Source organism: Canis lupus, chromosome 33 (assembly GCF_048164855.1).
Source record: "Canis lupus baileyi chromosome 33, mCanLup2.hap1, whole genome shotgun sequence".
NCBI classification, from domain to species: Eukaryota; Metazoa; Chordata; class Mammalia; order Carnivora; family Canidae; genus Canis; species Canis lupus.
Window position 1 is genome coordinate 7,301,164 of NC_132870.1, and position 20,020 is coordinate 7,321,183.

At 35.8% G+C, this 20,020-nt stretch overlaps 1 protein-coding gene across 9 annotated transcripts in view; it reads right to left on the reverse strand.

Moving 5' to 3' along the window:
• Positions 1-20,020, reverse strand: part of HELQ (helicase, POLQ like) — a 44,259-nt gene that overhangs the window by 4,959 nt on the left and 19,280 nt on the right. For 5 of the 9 annotated variants that reach the window (XM_072809990.1, XM_072809987.1, XM_072809995.1 and 2 more), the window contains 7 exons: positions 19,585-19,689; positions 11,747-11,969; positions 9,847-10,004; positions 8,551-8,649; positions 5,578-5,751; positions 3,141-3,254; positions 1,636-1,770 (listed from right to left, as the gene is read on the reverse strand). In XM_072809990.1, the coding sequence (XP_072666091.1) occupies positions 1,636-1,770; positions 3,141-3,254; positions 5,578-5,751; positions 8,551-8,649; positions 9,847-10,004; positions 11,747-11,969; positions 19,585-19,689 (1,008 nt within the window). Of the gene's footprint in view, positions 1-1,635; positions 1,771-3,140; positions 3,255-4,049; positions 4,213-5,577; positions 5,752-8,550; positions 8,650-9,846; positions 10,005-11,746; positions 11,970-19,584; positions 19,690-20,020 lie in introns of those variants that run through there. The other 4 variants (XR_012023127.1, XM_072809988.1, XM_072809989.1 and 1 more) reach the window with 4 other exon arrangements.

The window sequence follows — 20,020 nt, forward strand, 5'->3', positions numbered from 1 at the left end:
TAAAACTTAAGTTTCTAAAATACCATTCCTCACCAAAAAGAACTAGGGCTTTCTGGAAAAATGGTTGATTCTATGACCAAGGCAGGCTGAACGTGGAACATCCTGTGCAAGAGTACTAGTTATTAATTTTATTGTTTCTCAGCTCCAAATCATTCTTCATTGTCCGGTTGTAGATAGATACTAGGGCTAGATCTTGTCAACATTTCTTCTTTGCCAGCTGCTACAATGTTAAGCTTTGCCAATAGAAGGCACTGGAGGGACTGTGGGAGGAAGGGGTTTATCTTTCCTGGCTTTGAGGTGTCTTTTTCTTATGGCTCCTGCAGTGCTAGTCCGGGATGCTGAATATCTGGTGGCACTCATTCCAGTGAGTTTCAACAGCATCCCTGCAGACAGCTTTCCAACATGTTCCATGGGTATTCAAGCTAGTTTCCAGGCAAGCACACTCCAGGGAGCTTCCTGGCAGTTTTGCTGGCATCCTAGTGGGTAGCTTCCTGCCTGCCAGCCTTGGCTGCGACACAATGAACTTATCTGCTGTCCAGTGAGCCACAGCCACACCCTCTCCAAGGAAGTATGACTCCCATCCACAGTGGGTGGCATGGGGTGAGAGTGGACACTCTTCTCATTATTCCTTTCCATGGTTGATGAAGTTCTGTTTAGCCCTTAGAAGCCATCTGATCACCTTGGTTACTAGTTACTAACTCTTTATATTAAACTTTCCTCTTCAAATTACTGTGTGGTTTCTGTTCCTAATAATTATACCCTGACAGATATATCCCAAAAGTAAGAAAATCCAATAATGATAGGGACAGGTCAAAAAGACAAATTGGCCTGCATCTAGAAAAGGATAACTAGAATAGTATATATAATAAATGCCCATTTACCCACTCAGCTTTAATAGTTATTGATCCATGGCTTCCAATATTTTTATTGTCTTAAATATTGCTTTCAGTATTTTAAAGTAATGCTCCATCTTCTATTGGAATCCTTCCACATGTGGTATTTTGTCTTCAGGATAAATTCCCAGAGTGGGAATTGTTTTCAGTCATTTGGGAAAGAAATTTCCTAAAACTAGATCCTTTAATGTGAATAAAAAAAACAGAAAAGAGAAACTCTTGGAGGTGAAGAGAGCTGTTTTCAAATATGTGAAAAACTACCGGAGGAACAAAGAAAATAGAGTAGTTCTAGAGGGCAGTACTTATAATGTAATGGTGGACACTGTAGGAAGGCAACAGTTGCCTCATTAGATTGGGGTGCTTTACACTACAAGTGTTCAAAAATAGAACTACCTAATTTTTGAGGTTGTAAACTCCTTGTCAGTGAAGGCGTGCAATGGTGGGAAGGCCAAATGTCAGGGATGCTGAGGAAGGGACTTCTGTGAAAAGGGTGAGGAGGCAGGATTCTGCAAGTTCTCACATTCCCTGTACTTCAGGGGACTCTTGAGATGGTCTAATTTCTAAGCGGTGCTTTTTCTCTTTTTGGCAAGCCTTGTATTGTAACAGATGCACTATTTTTATTCACGTATTGTGAGTATACACTTCTGTATCTACAGTTAAATGTTTTTGCTTCTATGACCAGAGTTTAAGGAGATAATATTACAAAATATCATGAAGGGTAAAAAATGGTTTGTTTGCTCACCTTTGCTGATGAAACCATTTGCTTGGCCTGGTGTCTTGATAAATGATCAATTGTTCTTATTAGCACTTCAGGATTTGCGTTAGCTAAGTGCGTCAGACTTTTATAACCTGCATTGTATAACTGTTTTGCTCGACCCTGAAAAGTATTACAAAAATCATTAGGGCCAGAATTTGAGATTAGGAAAAAATTATCAACTGTTATTGAAGGGAAAAGTTTCACATGCAAGAGACAGAAATAGACTAGGTAATAAGAAATCAATTATTCGATTTCGAAATAATCATTTCAAAGTTATTAGAAGAGGTAACACATCTGAACCCTGAGAAATTTTAAGTTAATTAATTAATTAATCTATTTATTTATGGCATAGAGAGAGAGGCAGAAACACAGGAGGAGGGAGAAGCAGGCTCCATGCCAGGAGCCCGACGTGGGACTCGATCCTGGGACTCCAGGATCGCGCCCTGGGCCAAAGGCAGGCGCTAAACCGCTGAGCCACCCAGGGATCCCCAACCCTGAGAAATTTTAAAAGATAAATTTGGGTGGTTCCAATCTGAGTGCAAGATAGCTCTCTGAGCAGCGTTAAGTTAACTGATGTGTGTTGCAACCAGGAATGAGGAATCCATTAAGGCATTCGGGGAGGGGCATTATTTTAGACACCCAATCACAATGTTCTAGTCCAATATCCTTAAAATGTTTTCACCATCTACTTAGGGCACTTGGGGAACACAGGCGTGTGTGTTCCCGGGCAGAAAAATGCTTCTGATTGAAGGACTGAATGACAGAACACGCTGAAATCAACAGCTGGCTAAAAACAGTAAGCTGTGGGACGCGTGGGTGGCTCAGAGGTTGAGCATCTGCCTTCAGCTCAGAGTGTGATCCCAGGGTCCTGAGATCAAGTCGCACATTGGACTCCTTGCAGGGAGCCTGCTTTTCTCTCTGTGTCTCTGCCTCTCTCTCTGTGTCTCTCATGAATAAATAAATAAACTCTTTAAGCAAAACAAAACCCAGAAAGCTGAGAAACCAGGTAAGGATACTCTCTTCTCACTCCCTTAGGAAATGGAAATAAGCCTTGTTCCCACCGAATCACTACTTCCTGAAACAAGCAGGGAATCTAAACTGACAGAAGGTAAAATTCTTCATTGGAGCAGAGGAAGAAAGATGCTAAAGACAAATGGGGAGTCTCATTTTTATCCCTACTGTTTTTCAGATACACTTGGGGAGTCTCATTTTTAACCCTACTGTTATTTTTTTTTTTCACAAATGTGATTTTTTTTTTTTCCCAATCAGGATGGCTTCCAGATTTACAAGGGATTTCTGGGAGGCCATAACACTTTATTAAAAAACAACAACAACAAAACACCCTCTCATGACAAATGAGGAATAAGGCTGTTGTTACTTACCTGTGGTATGACTTATTTTATGAAGAAGTCTTTTACTATTTAATTAGTAAAATCTGATTTTTCTGTTAGTTGAAATCATCTCAGTTGGGAAACTGGGAAACTACTAACCTCTAAAACTCCAGTCACTTCCATGAGAGGGATTAGCTCTGCCTTTACACAGTAAGTCAACTTCTTGGTAAGTTCTACCAAAAGGGCTCTATACACCCAAAACTCCTCAAGTTCCTGCAGAATATAAAGAAATAAACGGAATTGAAATCTGGTAAGTTATTTCAAAGTTTGATTGGCGTGGTAGGGGGTTCAGAGAGGATGTTCCCTGATACAAGTTCTGAAACTTGATTAAGCCAGAGATGAACAATAATTCCACACAAAATTAGCATAAGGAAACATGGCAGAGACTGAGGAATTTGATGACGTAGTTTTGGGATGAGGAAGAAGACTGATAATTGACAGGAGTTCTATTCATTTTTTAATCAAAACACCAGCAAGTGAATGCATAGTTTTTCTTTCCCAGATGACTGAAAACAATTCCCACCTCTGGGAATTTACCCTGAAGACAAAATATCACATGTGGAAGGATTCCAATACAAGATGTAGCAATACTTTAAAATAATGAAAGCAGTATTTAAGACAATAAAAATACTGGAAGCCATGGATCAATAACTGTTAAAGCTGAGTGGGTAAATGGACATTTATTATATTGTCTTATGTTTGAAATCTTCTATAATAGTTTTTTAAAGGTTGCTTCCTAACCTTGGGTGCCACTGTGAGCTTATGAGATATGTGGAGGTATTCTGTGACCACTAGCAAAGCAGTCAATGCATTAAAGCTGGCAGAGTAAAGAGAAGAAAATCTTCAACAGAACGATGAATCCATCAATAATAAACTGCCCTAGCTCCAGTTTTCCTGCACATGATAATCTTTTTTCCTTATTGTTTAAACTTCTATGGGGTTTTTCCATAATTTGTAGTTAAAGGCATCTTAACTAATACTATTGGTATACTATTTTATACCACTTACATAACTTTAAAAAAAAACACTAAAATACTGAAAGTACACTCATGAGGGTACAAGTTGTCAGGTAGACTGTTTCTAGGATCAACCATCAGATTATAGTTGTTTTTCAAGTTCAATACAGTTTCTTTTACTTGAACAATTCCATAAGGCTGAAGTCCTTACAGTCCTAAGTAAAACAAAGGGATAGACTATTAGGGGAAGTATCTTTAAATATGAGGAACAACACAGAAAAGTTAAGAAAATACATTTTAAAGCTAGCTTCTCCTTATTACCTATAATTTTTGTCTACTGCTTAGTTAGCATGTGATTACAGAATGTAAGCTAATATTTAAAACTTAGCATAAGCAGGAGATATTAAGAAATATGAATTTGCTAAAATAATTATTATTCAACCCAAAGTCAAGTATTTTGTATTATTTACTTATGAGTACATATGACAGAAATAATTCCATATATATATATGTATATAAAATATGGAGATTCAAGATAGGAAAATGAAGATTTCAAACTTAAAAATAGAATTCACATAAGAAAAATGTTTTTAAAAAAATTGAGCATAGAAACAAATATGGAAAGGATTATTACACCATTCAATTAAAAGAAATTTAAATGCAGCCAAAAAAGGCTTCTATAGTAAATTCATCCCCAAAACTGTCCAAGTAGAAAAGTCTGGTAAGCTTTACTATGATACTTAAGGAAAGTCTGAAAGCTTCTTTTAGTAAAGTCTTAAACAAATCCATCCCAAATGCATATGGCCAAAATAAAGTTTATTCTTGAATTACTTTATAAATTAAACATTTGACATAGAAACCTAAAGCAGCTGCCAGACATTAGAATAAAAAATGGCCAAATACTGTGGCGATCACGGGAGTGATCCAAGTGGTCCCAAGTAGTGACGAGGCAGCTCCTGGGTATTGGTGATGCACCAAACAAACACTTCCCATGGTTATCACCATGAGAGATACTCCTACACAGTCTATATCAATGGAGAACTGTTGTTTTAAGAGTTGATTCTAAATACTTGTAACTATTAGTGATGGTTCTAAGAGTAGGGGAACGAAGTGCTTTCAACTTGTTTGCTATATATTTTGAGTGATTCTGTCATTTTTGTATCTTTACCATAAGTTAGTATATAGGATTCTTATAAGCAGAAAAAAACAGATGTATTTTATTTATTTATTTTAATTTTATTTTTTTAAAGATTTTATTTGTTTATTCATGAGAGAGACAGAGAGAGAGAGAGAGAGAGAGAGAGAGAGAGAGGCAGAGACACAGGCAGAGGGAGAAGCAGGCTCCATGCAGGGAGCCTGATGTGGGACTCGATCCCAGGTCTCCAGGATCACGCCCTGGGCCAAAGATGGTGCTAAACCACTGAGCCACCCAGGCTGCCCAACAAATGTATTTTAAATAAGTTTTGAGCGCTCTGTATTAGTAGAACAATGAAGAAATAATGACTAACCAGTTTATGAGTTTAGCAGCAATTAAAACAAAAAGATGCACAAGGCATGTGTCATCTAGTTAATGGAATTACCTCACAGAAATGTAGCACACAAGAGGAGAATGAGGCAGCTCCAGTGAGAAGACTTTGTATATAGCCTCGAGGCATATTAAATTTTTCAGACACACTCCAAATGTTGGTCTCTTTGAGCAGGGTATAAAGAACAAAAGACAGGTACAGTCTGTTGACAATGTCCTTGTCCACCTTCTAGAAAGACACAAACAAATTTATGTACTGGACCTGCTAAGAATGTAGCTTATGTTGAATTTGGACAAAAGGTAATGTGAATGAAGTTATACGACAGGAAAGCCAGACTAGAATGCTTCCACAGAAATAAAACTAAGATTCAGCATATGTACTTTCAGATGATCATTTTTCCAAATATAAAAAAAAATAAGCCAAATTATTTCCAATTTATTTATTTATTATTTCCAACTTAAACTCCCTTCTACAGGGGAGCTGTAGTGGGTTGAATTGTGTCTGCCACCCCATACCTTTTTGTGGTACCTGTGAAAGTGACCTTACTTGGAAATAGAATCTTTGCAGATGTAATTAGCTACAGATCTTGAGATGAAATCATCCTGGATGTACAGTGGACCCATTAGGGCTCTTTATTAAGTGACAGGTGTCTTTATAAGAAGAAAGGACATAGAGTGACATAGACAAGGCAATGTGAAGATGGCAACATCCAATGGAGACACTGGAGGGATACATTTACGATCTAAGGAACACCAAAGGTTGCCAGCAACCACCAAAAGCTAGGAGAAAGGCAACATATTTTCCTCCTCAGAGCCTCCAGAAGAAGCCATCTTGATCTCAGACTTTTGGCCTCCTGAACTTCGAGAGAATAAATTTCTGTTGTTTTAAGATACTCAGTTTGTGCTAATTTGTTAGGGTAGCCCTAGGAAAAGAATAAAGGAAGGAGCTGGGAAGCCCTTTACATTTACTGTGGTAATTATAGGTTGCATATATTTGTGAATGTAATGAGACAAATGCATTTATTTAGATAGGTATGTTAATAAGCTTGTCCATATTGTAAACTAAGTAAATATTAGATTCCATGATTTCCACATGGTCATGATAAATAATTAATGTCTCCAAAGTTAAAACACTGAAAGAGAAAAATGCTACCTGTAGTTGACAATTTCTGTGTACCTGCTTTTGCTTGCAGTATCTAGTGGTCAGTTTTTGTATAAAGTATTTCATAGCCAATATCAAGGTAACTTAGAAACTGAGTAACTCATGCTTGAAATCAGAGGAAAGAAAGGATAAACTGAAAATAGAAAAAGTGGGTATAAAATACAAAATTATATCCCTTATGATGGTAAAAGAATGGGATGAGAACTTAGTGGCATATCAAAGACTGTATGAATTACAGATTCTGTGTTGATACTTTTTAAAAAGTATTAAGCTGAAAAACCATGATAGTTGAATTGCTAATAGGGAGAGACTGCTTTTTAATTTCCCAATTTTAGTGTACCTTCATTATTAACTATAATTTGAGTCAATGTAGATTTTGCTTAGAATATATTTTCTAAGCTAAGAAAAATGATTTATTATATTACAAGGCAAGATAAGATGCTTTATGCCAATTTCAAGATCTTTTACAAGAAATACTTAAAGGTGGGGATGTCTTTTTCAATGTATAAATAAATCTGATTTTAAGTAAATATGCTCTCTAGAATTTAAATCAGCTGAACATTTATTGACTATATTACATTAAAATGTAACAAAAATAAATTGATTCAAGTTTAAAAAGATGCATTAGTCTAATAAGATTTTGCAGATGTTTATTATTTGGTAATGAGTTCCAAATTAATATGATTTTGTTTTAATTTATATTTTAAAGTTGTATATAAAAGGTTTAAGAAATATTTTTAACATTTTGAACATCTAAACAAAATGTATGCATTTCTGAGGTAAAGGACTCAATCAAAATACTGTGATAAGATAAACATTAAAGTACTACACCGACATTTATAATTTTATGATTCAGCAGTACATAGGACAGGGCATCATTCAATTCAAATGAGTGTAGACACCATCTTCACTTTTCAAAATGAAATTAGTAATATTTACGTAAATTTAAAGATATGGAGGAAATGGCAGGTAAGATAATTTGGTTTCAATAAAAATTGGATTACCAACAAAATTATAAATATAAAAAGTGTATTATAAGGTGGAAAATATTAACTTAAGGAATTTGAAGGCATGGAATATTTCCATTCCTCTTAAAGTTAGTGTATTAGACACTTGCTTCATATTTGTTGACTAAATTTCAAAACACTAAAATATAAGAATATTATACAAAAAGGCATTAATTTATCAACTTCAACCTTCTACAGAGCTCTATGTACTTGAAGTACTAATTAGACTGGGAATTCTTTAAGGACAACAAAACCCAACAACAACAAAAACCTCAAACCGAACCTATCTTAGAATCCCTAATACCAAGTAGAATGCCTAATAAAAAGTTTCTAGGTCAGGGGGGCCTGGCTGGCTCAGTGAGAGGGGCATGTGACTCTTGATCTTGGATCATGAGTTCAAGCCCCATGTTGGGTGTAAAGATTATTTTAAAAAACAAGTTTTTAGAAAATTCATTTTTTCCCTTGAACTGAACTTATTTCAGGATTATATACTATCATAAAAACATTTAATAAATATTTTACATTTTTTATAAGCCATAAGTAGCCTAAGAAAAATAGATTAATAGGGTTTACCTTTTCCTATGATAAGAAGCTTATATGTGCATGACAGAGTGCTTCAGAAATGCAAAGGTATACACACAAAAAAGGCCATCACACCATTCAAAAATAAATACTGCTTTTAAAAAATGCCCAAATTTCTGCTCCTCAAATGTTTTAAATAGTAAAATGGGAATTATACTAATTTAAAGGAAAAAAATATGAAACAAAAAGACCAAATCAACAAAAGCCAATGATACAACAGCATTAATTCTGCTATTTTAACTTGGTTATTTAGGGAGAGAAAAAAAGACTATGGTACCTTCTTTATAGGTTGACCTGATGCTTTCTTCCCAATAAAGTTTTCAGAGACTCCAAGAAGAGCAGCTACATTTTGTTCTGCTGGACTAAGCTGGCTAAACTACATTTGAAAAGAGTAAACAGAGAAAAATCAAATTGTAACTTAAAAAAAAAAAAGATTTATTTATTTGAGAGAGAGAAAGCATGTGGTGAGGTAGGGGGGCAGAAGGAGAGGGAGAACGAATTTCAAGCAGACTCCCTACTGAGTGTGGAGCTCGACTCTGGGCTCAATCCCACGACCCTAAGATCATGACCTGAGTCAAAATCAAGAGTAGGATGCTTAGCTGACTGAGCCACCTAGGCACCTTTCAAATTGTAACTTTTAAAAATCTGCCATTTGAACCAAATTTAGTATTTCCTGTGATATCACATTATCATGGTTTTAAAGGATATGAAAAAACACAAATTTTACTTATACATATTGTAAAGCTCAAAAAATGTATTATTAAAACATAACATTTTAGTAGAATACTTAAAGGCATGGTCACAAGCACTGTGACTATGGACTATGGTTTCCATGGTCCATGTGGTTATGTTTAAAATTGAGAGGTCTGCGGGGAGGAAGGGGAGGGAAAGCTTTTGACAGTAACTGCATTATATAGGACCACTTAAAAAACTTAGTTACAATTTAAAATATGACATTAAAAAGAAAATTAATTTCCTGCAAATTAAGAGCAGCATACTGCTTCTGCCTACCATGTGTTCATGCATCTGCTCTGTTCATAGTAAAATCCTAACAGACTGTACTCTACCACCTGGTTTTGTAACAAGTAGGACCAGCTCCACCTTCCTGTTAGTGATAAAACTGATATTGCTTCTCAGGTAGTGAACGTCACTGAGTTTAGTTATTTTGCTTGGCTCCGATAGAGCTTTCATGTAATTAAAATCTCAAAAAAAAACAAAAACAAAAAACAGCTTTCATGGTTTTCTTCACATTGTAGGCATCATAAAATGGAGTGGCCCCTAAAACATAACAGTAACTATCTTCGGGGAATGAGATCAGGGATGATCATCTTTTCTTTTCTGCACTTTTTGTTATTTTTTTGATAATGAACATGTTTATATTTAACAGAAAAGTAATATTTAAGTGACACAAACTGAAAATGCTATTTCCATATTACTCTTCTAAAAACTGACACATGAAAGGCCCAATTACAAACATATTTTAGTAGAGAAAAAAAGTGAATAATCACTTAATAAAAATTGCATCATCATTAATAAATAAGACAGACCATACTGAAGAGCCTTCTATTCTCACCTGCCTGAAGTATATCATCCAGTCGGGGTCACAGCAAGAAGCCATGTCATAGGGAGTTGTTAAATAAATCAGGTGAAGAAGGCTTTCGAGAACAAGTCCTTCAAGACCTTTCTTCAGATCTCTGTACAGAATGTTACAATAAGCCAAATCTATAGTCCCTAAAAGAAAGATCAAAATTTCATCTTTCATAATTACCAAAGGGGGAGAAAGGTGATTTTTGAAAATGTCTTGTTGAGAAGTTACCTAAGCATAGCAAAAAGTCTTCAAAATCTCTTAACTCCAGCATAGTTAACACAGTTTTATAGTTTCCAGTGTACAGTGTAGTGATTCAGCAATTCTAAACATTACTCAGTGCTCATCATGATGAGCGTACTCTTAATTCCCTTCGCCTATTTCACTCATCCTTCCACCAAAATCCCTTCTTATGTAATTTATCACAACTATTTTGGAGGTCATTTTGACAGACCTCCAAATGTTTGATACATCAACATTTAATAAGATTACTCCTTCTGACCCAATTGCTGTTTTTGGAAATCTAACCCAGAGAAACATTTCCACACATACCCCAAAATAGATATAAACAGAGATGCCCGTTGCAGTTTTGTCTATAGTTGAGAAAAATAAAAAAAAAAACAGTGCAAATGTCCATCAATAGGGGAATGGTTAATTAAATTACAGTATCTAGACTATGGATGATTATAGTAGTAAAAGAAAAATGAGGTAAATTTAAAGGGACTGACATGTTAAAGTACTCCTTAATATTTTAAGTGAGAAAAGTAAGCTGCCAAAAAATACTTACAACTATGATTTTATCTTAAAAATAAACTACAAAATAACATATATAAATGTATATACATAAAATCTATACACATATACATATAAACATACATATGTAATATACATATACATATTTATCTGTATGCATAATCATATGTGGAACAATACACATCAAATTGTTAACAGTGGTTGCCCCTGGAGGGTGGAAATGGGACAGGAGAATGGGATTTTCCATTACATAATTCTGAGTTCTAAGGAATTTTTTAAATGACAGACATGTATTATTTTTCATTAAGTAAATTATGATGTAGCCATTAAGAAAAAAACTATTCCCTGTCAAGAAACAATTTTTAAGGAAAAAAGCAAGTTCTGGAACAAAACCAATGATTGTTTACTTAAAAACAAAAGCTTAAAAAAATCTTAAACTTGTATATTAAGTATATGTTATGCATTGAAATGAAATGTACAGAACATGTCTGAAAAGACATATACCAAATTGCTATTCTTGGTAGGATATTAAGATTTGTACGATTGTTAGTAGAGGGGTGTGTGAAGGGGGATGATAATCTTTTTCCCTCTAAATACTTCTGGAGTATCCTAAATTACTTGTAATTCAAAACACCTTTCAGGGTGTCTAAGTAGCTCAGCCAGTTCAACTCTTGATTTTGGCTCAGGTCATGATCTCAGGGTTGTAAGATGGAGCCATGAGTCAGGCTCATGGTGGGTGTGGAGCCTGTTTAAAACTCTCTCTTCCCCTCCCTCTCTGCTCCTCCCTACTTCCTCTCTAAAAAAACAAAAACAAAAACAAAAAACCCAATACTTTTTCAACTTTTTATTTATTTACTAAAAAACCCTTTTTAAAAAGTAAGTTCTACACCCAACATGTGGCCTGAACTCAGAACCCTGAGACGAAGAGTCACATGCTCTACTGACTGAGGCAGCCAGGTGCCTCCATTTTTCAACTTTTAAAAGCGAAAGTAGTATAATAGCTTGTTAAGATTAATTGTTAACATTAATAAGATTAATGTTATTAATATGAAATTAGTTCCAATTTAAAGGAAGAGAATGATTTAACTTCTTTTTTTCCCGGCACATTTCCTCAGAAACTTAGGTAAACTCTTACCCTTAAAAGAAGCTCGTCCCAGTTTTGTAATATGAAAACTATATTGGATCTCTTCTTTGGGCTTATCAATAGTGTCTTTTTGTAGAAGTCCTTTTTCTGTCAGGTATCTAAGTGATTCGATGGTTATGTCCCACAGACTTTTTTCTTGCAATAAAATCTTTTGCTGAACACCAAAAAATGTACCACACATAAAGTGATATATGTCATCAAGATTCGTTGCAATCTGAAACAATTCAAGACATCATTGGAACATTTTCCTTAATTTAAGACATTGTTTTGAATGCATGTTAATCTCCATACCGCAAAGCTACTGAAATAAATTAGCATAAAACTAACATACTTGCACATATAAAGATAATTTTATAAGCGGCATTTTAAAATTAACAAGAAACAATTTTAAAAAGTTATCATATTCATACTTTTAATGAAAACATCTACATATTTTTCACCCAAAACTCCTCACATTTTTAAATAATTTTTCAGTGTCTCCAAAGCTGTGCTTTGTTTATTCTCCAACCAATTATCACTAATTCTCACTCAGCCTCCTTCAGAAATCCTTCCTTTACCCCTTTCCATCCACCTGTGAAAGTCTTCTTTAGCAATAAAAATTGTATTAAAAAAAAACCACCACACACGTGCAAAACACAACTGAAAGTCTCCACTGAAACAGGATCAGGCAATATTTCCCGATATATACCTAAAAATATATAGCAGTCTTCTCCTTTTGTCTCTCTCATTCCTGTTCTTTTGCTGCCTTTCTCTCTCCCCCTCTTAGTCACTATTTAAAACTTATAGTGGCAATCATTAAGTAATACTCAACCCTCCATTTGGTATTCAGATATAAAGTTAATGCTGAATTACGATAATTTTATATTAGCCAATTTCAATGAAATCATCATGTTCTACTAAAATATAGTCAATCAATAAATGTATCACTCATTCTTACAGTTCTGATGATATTTTTTCAACTGGAAAACTTAAGTAATTATTTGATACTAAACCAATATAAGAGTTAAAAAAATATGATGAGGCAGAGACATTTACTATTATTTTCTTTTTAATAAACTCAATTAAAAAATGTTTGATGCTTTTTATTATTATTATTATTATTTTTTTTTTTAGAGAGTGTGCACAAGTGGGTGAAGGAGGGGCAGAGAGAGATACACACACCCTTAAGCAGGTTCCATGCTCAGCATAGAGCCTAATGTGGGGCTTGATCTCCCAACTCTCAGATCATGACCTGAGCCAAAATCAAGAGTAGGATCCTTAACTGACTGAGCCACTCAGGCACCCAAAACTCCTTCTTAATATAATGAGGCTAAAACGGCAGTTTTAAGGTATTCAAGACTGATACTCAGTTTGTAGATTACTGATGAACTTAGCTGAATTGTTTTCTACTTGGTTGATTATAGTTAACATTAAGGATATTAAAAAAAATCCTTTACTTGATCCTTCTAGCTACCATCATGTTATCTTTCTATCCCTTTGTGAAAAACTTGCAGATACAGTGATTTAGACCCACTGGTCCAGCCTCTGCCTCTGGCCTCCACAGCTTCTCAAAGCTGGATTCTTCACTGTTGCCCCAACCTTCAGGTTCACCCATGCCCAACTCCAAAGTAAATCAATCAATCCATCCATTCATTCATTCATTCATTCAAGTATTTGCAGAGCACCAACCACATGCCAGGCATTGTGTTAGGTAGGCACTGGGATTCAGGGACAAATAACAATAAATATGGATTCTGCTTGTACAGGTTTTACATTCCTGTGGGGGTAAAATCAGCCAAATCACTGCACTAACCAGAATATAATTACAAACTGATAGGTTCTACTAAAGCAATGTGGTTCTATAAAGATACAATAAACTGACTGGACTCAGAGGCACAGGGAGGCTTCCCTGAGGAAGCGATGGTTATGTGGGTAAGGGTGAGACAGGAGATGGGGTGGGGAAGATGCACGAGTCTCACACTTAGTGAGCACTGGGGTGGGAAGGAACATCACGCGCTTGAGAACCGAAAAGGCCGGTATACCTGGAGTGCAGAGTGCAAGGAGGCTGGTGAGAGATGAGGATGGAGACAGGCAGAGGCCAAATCTACCACGGCAGACCATGATAAGGAATTTGGGCTTAATCTTAAAGGCAATGGAAACCACCACTGACAAATTTTAAGGAGAGAGGGGTAATACATTCTGAGTTTACATTTTGACAAAATCAGTCTGTGAAGAGTTATTTGGAGAGGATGTGGGAAAGCATGGCAGAATGGATGCAAGGCAGTCAGCCCAGTTAGGGGACGATCACACTGCCCAGGCAGAAGACTGCAGGAGCACGGGCCCCAGTGTGCCGGTGCAGAGAGCAGGCTGCAAGCAGCCTATATTACCTGCCTCGTTTTGCCTCAGATTCTTTTTACAAAAGAGGAGTCACATTACTTAATTCAAAGGTATGCAAGGATCAGAGATTAAATACATAAAGTGTCTAACAGGGTGTCTAAGGTGTGGCTGTGATAAATAGATGATAACCGGAGGCTCCCTGAATCCTATGGCCCAACCACTGTTACGTTCTCTCATCAATTCCTAGAGTTTCCTTCTCTCCACCAAACACCGGCCTAGTCTCTCCAGGGGTGCTCATCTGTACCCTCCTGCCCAGACCTCACTGCCCAACTCACAGACCTCACCCTTCTTGCTTCTCACTTCTCTTCCACCTGATTGTTTCTGTCTAGAGGACTTCTGCTTCATTTCCAGCTCTAAAGGTTTTCCTGCTCTCCACCATGTCTAGAATTCCAGCATTCTTCCACAACTAGAGCCCTATTGTGAACCCCCACTTCATGGTGTAAGAGGAACCCTGCTGGCCTGGCCTCCTCCTGACTGGGTCCAGTTTCTTGAGTTCTGCTTCCTATGGGCAAGCTTGGAACAACAGCTGCCTACCTGCTAATCTCCTGAACCAACTGCTGCCTGATTTCTTGCTGGGGCACTTCAACTGTTAAAACAGAATTTAAACGCGACTGTTTGTGCCCCATAGATCTTGTATTGCCAGGTCCAGAAAACCATATCCCTGTGGCCAAGTCAGTTTTCCTAGTCTCCCTGTTACCTGAGCACTTCCATCTTAAGGGAAGTTCCAACTCCCTCCCAATTCCACTACTTTTGCTGAGTCCTAACTCATATACATACTTGTCAGATGTATGCATTATGAATATTTCCTCTGGGCCTTCTCACTTTTTTAGCAATGTCTTTTGAAGATAATCGTAAAAATTATGATGAAGTCTATTTAATTGAATTTTTCCCTTCATGGTTTATGTTTTTCGTTTCCCGCATAAGAAATCTTAACCCAAGGTAACAAAAATTTTTCTCCTATGTGTCCTAGAAATTATATTTTTAGCTTTTAAGTTTAGGTCTATGGTCCATTTTTAATTATTCTGGACAAAATTAGAGTGAGGTAAGAGTACAGATTAATTTTTGGTTTTGTTCTATATAGATACCTAGTTGTTCCAGCACCATTTATTGAAAAAAACAAACAAACTATCCTTTGTCCATTTAAATATCTTGACACTTTTTGTTAAAAATTGATCATTTTGATCATTTATAGGGGTGCCTGGCTGGCTCAGTCAGTAGAGCATGCAACTCTTGATCTTGGAGTACTGAGTTCGAGCCCCATGTTGAGTGCAGAAACTATTTTTTTAAAAAAATTGATCATGTATGTGTGGGCCTAATTCTGGACTTATTGATCTATTGGTCTATATGAACCTTGCACCAATATCACACTGCCTTGATTACTGAAGCTTTATAGTAAGTCTCGAAGTAGTGCGAACACTCTTTGTTATTTTTTCACAAAATTAATTTTGGCTATTCTACTTTGTGTTTCCAAAATAAATTCTATTAGCCTTCAATTTCCACTAAACAAGTCTATTTACTGGAATTGCACTAAATTTATATACCAATTTAGGAAGTATCAACAGATCAAAACTGTTCTAATTCTTTTTTTTTTTAAGATTTTATTTATTTATTCATGAGAGACACACAGAGAGAGGCAGAGACATAGGCAGAGGGAGAATCGGGCTCCCTGCAAGGAGCCCAATGTGGGACTCGATGCCAAGACTCCGAGATCATCTGTCAAAAGCAGATGCTTAACCGCTGAGCTACCCAGGTGTCCTGACTGTTCTAATTCTTGACCATGGTATCTCTCTCCATTTATTTAGGTCTCCTTTAATTTCTCTTAGCAGTTTTACAATTTTCAGTGTATAGATCTGACATATATTAAATTTATCCCTAAATACTGAATGTCTTTTGATGCTCTTGTGAAAGGAGTTGTTTTTTCTAATTATTTGTAGTGAGTGTATTATTTGTAGATACAATTGAGTTTTGTACATTGACCCTGTATCCTAGACATGCTGATTACACTCTAGTTTTCTTGTACGTTTTTTTCCTTTGGATTTTTCTTGAACCTAATATCAGCAAATAAGACAGTTTTACTTCTTCCTTTCTAATCTATATGCCCTCGTTTTTCTTCCTGTCTTGTACTGGCTAGGATTTCTGATGTATGCTGAAAAGTAGGTAAGAACAGACCTCTTTTCTTTTCCTGATCTTAGATGGAAAAACATGTAGTCTTTCACCATTAAGTGTGATGTTACTTGTAATTTTTTTTTTTGTAAATAAACACCCTTTAGCAGGTTGAATATAATCTCTTCTACTCCTAGTTTGCTGAGTTTTTATCATAAATGGGTGCTGAATTCTGTCAAATGGATAGTAACATTGAATTCTGAATGTCAAATGAATAGTTACATTGACTTTTGAATTTGCATTACTGGAATAAACTCTGTTTTGCTGGATTACTAATACTTTGATAAGGATTTTTATAACTATTTTTACCACAGATATTGGCCTTTACTTTTCTCCTCTTGTAATGTCTTTGTCTGCTGGTCTCATAAGATGAGATGAGCAGTGTTCCCTCTTCCTCTACTTTCTGGAAGAATGTGTTTTCCCTCCTTAAATGTTTGGTAGAGTTTACCATGAAGTCAGTTGGGCCTGGACTCTTCATTGTGGGAGGTTTTAAGTTAAAAATTCAATTTCTTTAATAGATATAGGACTAGACTTTCTACTTCTTTTTCAGTCAGTTTTGGAAATTGTCTTCCAAGAATTTTTCCCATTTCATCTAAGTGGTTGAATTCAATTTTCAGTATTCAAGGATACAGTTACTCAAGGATTATTCTTTACTATCCCTTTAATATCTCTAGGATCTTTAGTGATGACCCTCCTTTCATTCCTGATATTGGTAATTTATGTATTCTCTCTTTTCCCTCTGATCAAATCAGTCAATAATCTTACTGATCTTTTCAATGAACTAGCTTATAGTTTCATTATTTTTTTCTCTTGTCTACTTTTTATTTCATTTCTGGGTTTTTTTTGTTTTGTTTTGTTTTTGTTTTTTGTATTATTTCCTTCTTTCTACTTTGCCCCTCCCCTCATTCCTAAAGTAAAACTTAGACTATTGAATTTGGATCTTTCTTTTATTCTAATAAGCACTTAAAGCCATAAACGTCCTTTTAAGCACTTCTTTGGCTTCATGCCACTAATTCTGATATATCTATTTTCATTTTCATTCCATTCAAAATATTTTCTAATATCCCTTGTGATTTCTACTTTGACCACAGTCAGAGTATGCTATTTAATTTCCAAATATTTAGGTAATTCCCTGATATCCCTCTATTATTGTTGGTATACTATAATTATTTCTATTAGACACTTTACTATATTCGATTATTTCAATCCTTTTAAATGTATTGAGACTTGTTTAAGGTCTCAGAATATGATCTATGTTGGTGAAATATTTCACGTGCACTTGAGGAATATTCCACACATATGATGGTACACTGGAAAGAGTACAATCCAGCAAGGCAGAACTTACATTATAGTCCCATCAAAACCATAATTCACTGAATGATCTTAGATTACTCATCAATTCTCTGAGTCTGTTATATAATATATAACTTATCTAATATCTAATATATATTATATATAACTTATCTAATATATATCTTAATATATATAATTTAATATATAATTTGATGATCTTCATGATCTCTTCCTCCTTTACTAACTCCTTGGCAACCCTCCTACTACAGGTCCTTATTACATTATATATGGATTACTACAATTGCTTCTGAACTGAATTCTGAAGTACACTTTAGAATTCCCTCTGATGGGGATCCCTGGGTGGCGCAGCGGTTTGGCGCCTGCCTTTGGCCCAGGGCGCGATCCTGGAGACCCGGGATCGAATCCCACGTCGGGCTCCCGGTGCATGGAGCCTGCTTCTCCCTCTGCCTGTGTCTCTGTCTCTCTCTCTCTCTCTCTCTGTGTGTGACTATCATTCATAAATAAAGAAAAAAAAAAAAAAGAATTCCCTCTGATGAATGACAGTGTTACAACTCTGTAGTCTACCATTTAAGCATACTCTCCCATTTTTCCCAATTTATAGCACACAGTCTGGCTTAATTTTTTCCACCCAACTTTCAACTCTTCAGGATCTGCAGCTCTCCTCTAGATCTATAGAATCTAGTCTGTTGACTCATCTCACACCATCTTAAACTGTCTCTTATTAATTCTATATTAAGTACCTTGAATGGCTTATTCCTTCTCTCTGCTTATCTAAGATGTCTATCTCCTTTACTACCCAGCACTGATTCCTTTTCTTCCTTATAGCCTTTCACTATTCTGAACTGCCAGGGAATATTATAACATTATTTATCTACAAGGTAATTAAAACTTATGGTATTTTTTATTTGATAATTACTTTTTGTATTTTCACCTATTCAGGTTAACGAAGGTAGACTGCATGATAGGTTTTTTTTTTTTTTTTAAAGATTTTATTTATTTATTCATGAGAGACACAGAGAGAGATGCAGAGACGCAGGCAGACGGAGAAGCAGGCTCCTTGCAGGGAGCCCAATGTGGGACTCGATCCCTGGACCGAGGATCATGCCCTGAGCTGAAGGCAGATGCTCAACCGCTGAGCCATGCACGCATCCCAGACTGCATGATAGGTTGGTTTTGTAGTGGAACAACAAATTCAAACCCTGTCTTTGCCACTTTATGGCCAGATGACCTTGGACACACTATTAAAATTTACTTAATTTAAGAATAACCATTGAAACACCTGAGTGGCTCATTGGTTAAGTGTCTGACTATTGATTTCTGCTCAGGTCATGATCTCAAAATCATGGGATCAAGCCCTATGTAGAGTTCTACCTTGGCCTCCCTGCTCAGTGGGGAGTCTGCTTGAGATTCTCTCTCCCTCTGCCCCTCCCCAACTTCACGCAAACTCTCTCTCTAAAATAAGTAAATAAATCTTAAAAAAAAAAAGTAACAAAGAAGTTTAATTCAAGAGTAATCCTAAAAGAGAGCTAAATTCTAAGAAAAAGAAGTTTTCCTACTGTTCTTTTTTTTTTTTTTTAATTTTCTGCCTGATAAAGGCTATACTGATTTCACAAATGTTTATAATATCTTAGAATGATCATAGGGCTACAGGTGAACCTTATTCTTAACAAGGGCAGGGATGATGGATTATCCCATATCAGGACCTATGTCCTTATAGTTTCTTATATCCTCTAGAGTATCCAAAAAGTCTCTCACTTGTAGTGATGCCTAGTTATGATTTGTTGATTTTTCATATTTCACACAACTCAAAGCATTTAAAAAGGTATGTATGAATCTAGGTTCAGAGTTCTGTTAGACTGCTCTTTTCCACATCAGATTAGAAGCTAACATTTGTTTTCATACTTACAGTTCTCATAACTTTCAAATCTCTATTTTCTTGGGTAATGGTAATAAGATTTAGAAATAATGAAAAATACCTTCAAACCAATCAAAGAGAGAAACAAAGTTTGGATTCCCTTGGTGAATTCTTGAACAAGATGGCTATAACAGTTTTCCAACGGTCTGCTTATTAACTCCAATACCTATAAAAGTTAAAGCAATGTTTTGTGTTATTATAAAAAAATAAAGTGTTCCATATAAAATTTTATATTTTGTATAGATCTTATAGAAGCAGGTGGTGTTAAGGACATAAAGACAAACAAATAAGAATTTAGCAGGTGTTCTCATGAAAATGGGAGAAAGATAAATATACTTTTTGTTGTACTCTTTCTAATTCTTAATCACAGAGGAGAAAGAATCATTATTTAAAGAAATATTAGTGGGATGCCTGGGTGGCTCAGCAGTTAAGCATCTGCCTTTGGCTCAGGGCGTGATCCTGCAGTCCTGGGATCAAGTCCCACGTTGGGCTCCCTG